Source organism: Priapulus caudatus, unplaced genomic scaffold (assembly GCF_000485595.1).
Source record: "Priapulus caudatus unplaced genomic scaffold, Priapulus_caudatus-5.0.1 Scaffold1290, whole genome shotgun sequence".
Taxonomy (NCBI): Eukaryota; Metazoa; Priapulida; class Priapulimorpha; order Priapulimorphida; family Priapulidae; genus Priapulus; species Priapulus caudatus.
The window spans coordinates 47,858-50,711 of NW_014578351.1; the positions used below are offsets into that span (position 1 = coordinate 47,858).

Sequence of the window (2,854 nt, forward strand, 5' to 3'; positions counted from 1 at the left end):
TCTCTCTCTCTCTCTCTCTCTCTCTCTCTCTCTCCTGTGTTACAGCATTGACTCTCTCTCTCTTTTGTTGCAGCATTGACAAAGTGCCTCGCGTCACCTCACCTGTGCTCGTCATCCATGGCACCGATGATGAGGTCATCGACTTCTCGCACGGCCTCGCCATCTACGACCGCTGCCCGCGCGCCGTTGACCCGCTCTGGGTAGAGGGCGCCGGTCACAACGACGTAGAACTATACGGACAGTACCTGGAGCGATTGAAACGCTTCGTCTCGGTCGAACTAGTCAATTGACAACTAGCCGCTGTCGCGGCCGCGCAGGAAGCAGCTGGTTCAATCACTACCAGGCTTTAGTGGCTGCGGCTCTCACTCGCTCGCATGACGAGAATTCACAGATACGGAGAATGAGCTGCCGTTGTTGCTGTCGGCCGACTGTCGAGCGTCGTGGCGTGAGTGTCGACCGCACTCTCGCGCGTCGGTCTAGTCCAGGTAGTCCCAGCATTTACCAGGACGGTACTCGTCTGTTTCACCAAAAATGTTTTTCTGCGATTTACTGGATCGGCCGAAAAGTTAGTATCAGTCATTCTGACAGGTTGAATTTGAACCTTACCAGGACATTTTTGAGTGTTTTGTCTAATTCTTACATGTGGTATTCACTTTCCCTTCAAATTACTTGAATTTCCTTCCTAGTAGGGAAGCCATGTTATGAGTCAGCTAAGGTCTGACTTATTGGCAGTTGATAGTAACTTACGTCAAACCAGTCCTGACATGTCTCATGCCTCTGCGGTAGCGCCACCTAGTGAGAGTACTGGGAGGTAGACGTGTGTATGTTATGAGCAGTTCGACGGTGGACCGGTGAGACATTGCTGCGGCGATTAGCTCCCTCTTGTTTCTGTTTCTCTGAATTCTAGTCACTTGCAGTAAGAAATAATTAATTCGCGATGTCAAGCCGGCCTTAATTAATGCTGTTGCAACAAGATGTGTGGCACAACACTTGTTTTCATGACTGTTAGATTTTGTTAGTTACGAACTCATGTTTTATACTTGTATCCTAGCATTCCAAATTTATTTGTAGACACATCTTTGCAGTTTTAGAATGATACAGGACAGCTGGTAGTTGATGTGACATTGGCTGTGCTAACTTCAAACTGCAAGCTTGGTATCCAGCCGTTATCATCCCTGCATCCATGCTGGCACATGTGTCCTGAATGCCTGGCGTACATTGGAGATCTCATATATAGTGAAAATGAACGTGTCTTTGAATGTTAACAGCTGATCCGAGCCATATCAAAGTTTGTACATAACTGCAGGACGATATCAAAAACTTTTGTAACATCAGTAACAATCAGTACACTAGGACATCGGTAACTTTTTTCCCGACATGAATGACGTTGTTATTTAGTTGCAAATTGTCTGCCGGTGGACAGTGGCATCCTGAGCCTTTGTTTTTCTCATTTGTGTTTTCCCGTGAAGCTATGATGTGTCTAATTCTCATGTGGTGATTGAACTGATCCGAGTAATGCGATAGTGTGAGTTGTACATGTACGTGGCTGTGGCATTATAACACTAGGTGTACTACTACGTAACGCATGTGACAGTAGTAGCCCCACGTCACCGTGGTTCTGTCTCTCCAGCAGCATGGCGGTGTCACCCTGTCTCTCACGAGCAGCTACTGTGACACACGGCGTGCATGTGCATTGGACGCCGCTTCCGTTTGCGTCTCTGGCAGCGAGTTAAACTCTTTAAGCTGAGTTTGTTATGGGTGGAGTAAGTTCGTGACTAAACGTGCTATAATTCATGTGTATGTATTTTTTGTAATTATAAGGTCACACCGACTATGACGACGGTGATTTATCAATTCTCCTCAAATATGCACTGTTCGCATCACACAGAGCGCTGAGTACGCGCGCTCATAGCGGTAGAGTGGGAGGGAGGGAAGGGGGTGGTGTCATAGCGGTAGAGTGGGAGGGAGGGAAGGGGGTGGTGTCATGACGAAACTATGATGCTACTGACTTGTTGTAAAAGTTGTACAAAGCGTCTGTGTTTGTTGCGTGTGGTGCAGCAGTTGAAGAGACCAGCTAGAATGTTGACTATTGCACAATGACATCACGTACTCGTGGCATTCATGAGTGCGGCGGACTCGCCTGTACATGCCCTCCTGTTATATCTGCACGAGTATGGGTGTACACTGTCAGCGTTCCTACGGTCACACACCTAACGAGAAGCCGATAGCTTGTGCAGCAATAACGACACGATGGCGTTCCTTCCATGTTGATCGGCATCTGAAATACTATCGCTGTGACGCCATGAAACATGCATCTCTATCATGGTCGAGGAATAGTATCATTATGCTATCATTATCATGCCCATAGAATGTGATATCGTTATCATGCCCATGGAACGTGCTATTTTTATCATGCTCGTGGAACCTGCTATCGTTATCATATATACAAAAGGTGCTGCCGTTATCGTGGCCATAGAACATGTTGTAGTTATCATGTCCATGGAACGTGTCATCATCATGTCCATGGAACGTGTTATCATCATGTCCATGGAACGTGTTATCATCATGTCCATGGAACGTGTTATCATCATGTCCATGTAACCCTAACCCTAACCCTAATCCTAACCCTAACCATATCAAATAGTGACCAGGATACGTTCCGGCAGTACCCTGGGGGACATAGACCCTATGAGCGTCATTGACCGTAGATAGCATAGATCTGCACTGAGAGTGAGACACCTAGAGCTACAGTTTTACAATATACGTAGCAGTGGCTGCAGGCAACAATGTTTTACTTGGTTTTAATATAATGTTTTTTTTAATAGATAAGCACATTAAAAACGTGTCTAATGAG

The 2,854-nt window shown here is 46.3% G+C and overlaps 1 protein-coding gene across 1 annotated transcript in view; it reads left to right on the plus strand.

Moving 5' to 3' along the window:
• Positions 1-1,944, plus strand: part of LOC106816120 (alpha/beta hydrolase domain-containing protein 17B-like) — an 8,577-nt gene extending 6,633 nt beyond the window's left edge. Inside the window, exon 2 of the mRNA XM_014820675.1 lies at positions 74-1,944. Coding sequence (XP_014676161.1) covers positions 74-290 — 217 coding nt within the window. The 3' untranslated portion in view covers positions 291-1,944. The remainder of the gene's footprint in view (positions 1-73) is intronic.
• The last annotated feature ends 910 nt before the right edge of the window (positions 1,945-2,854 follow it).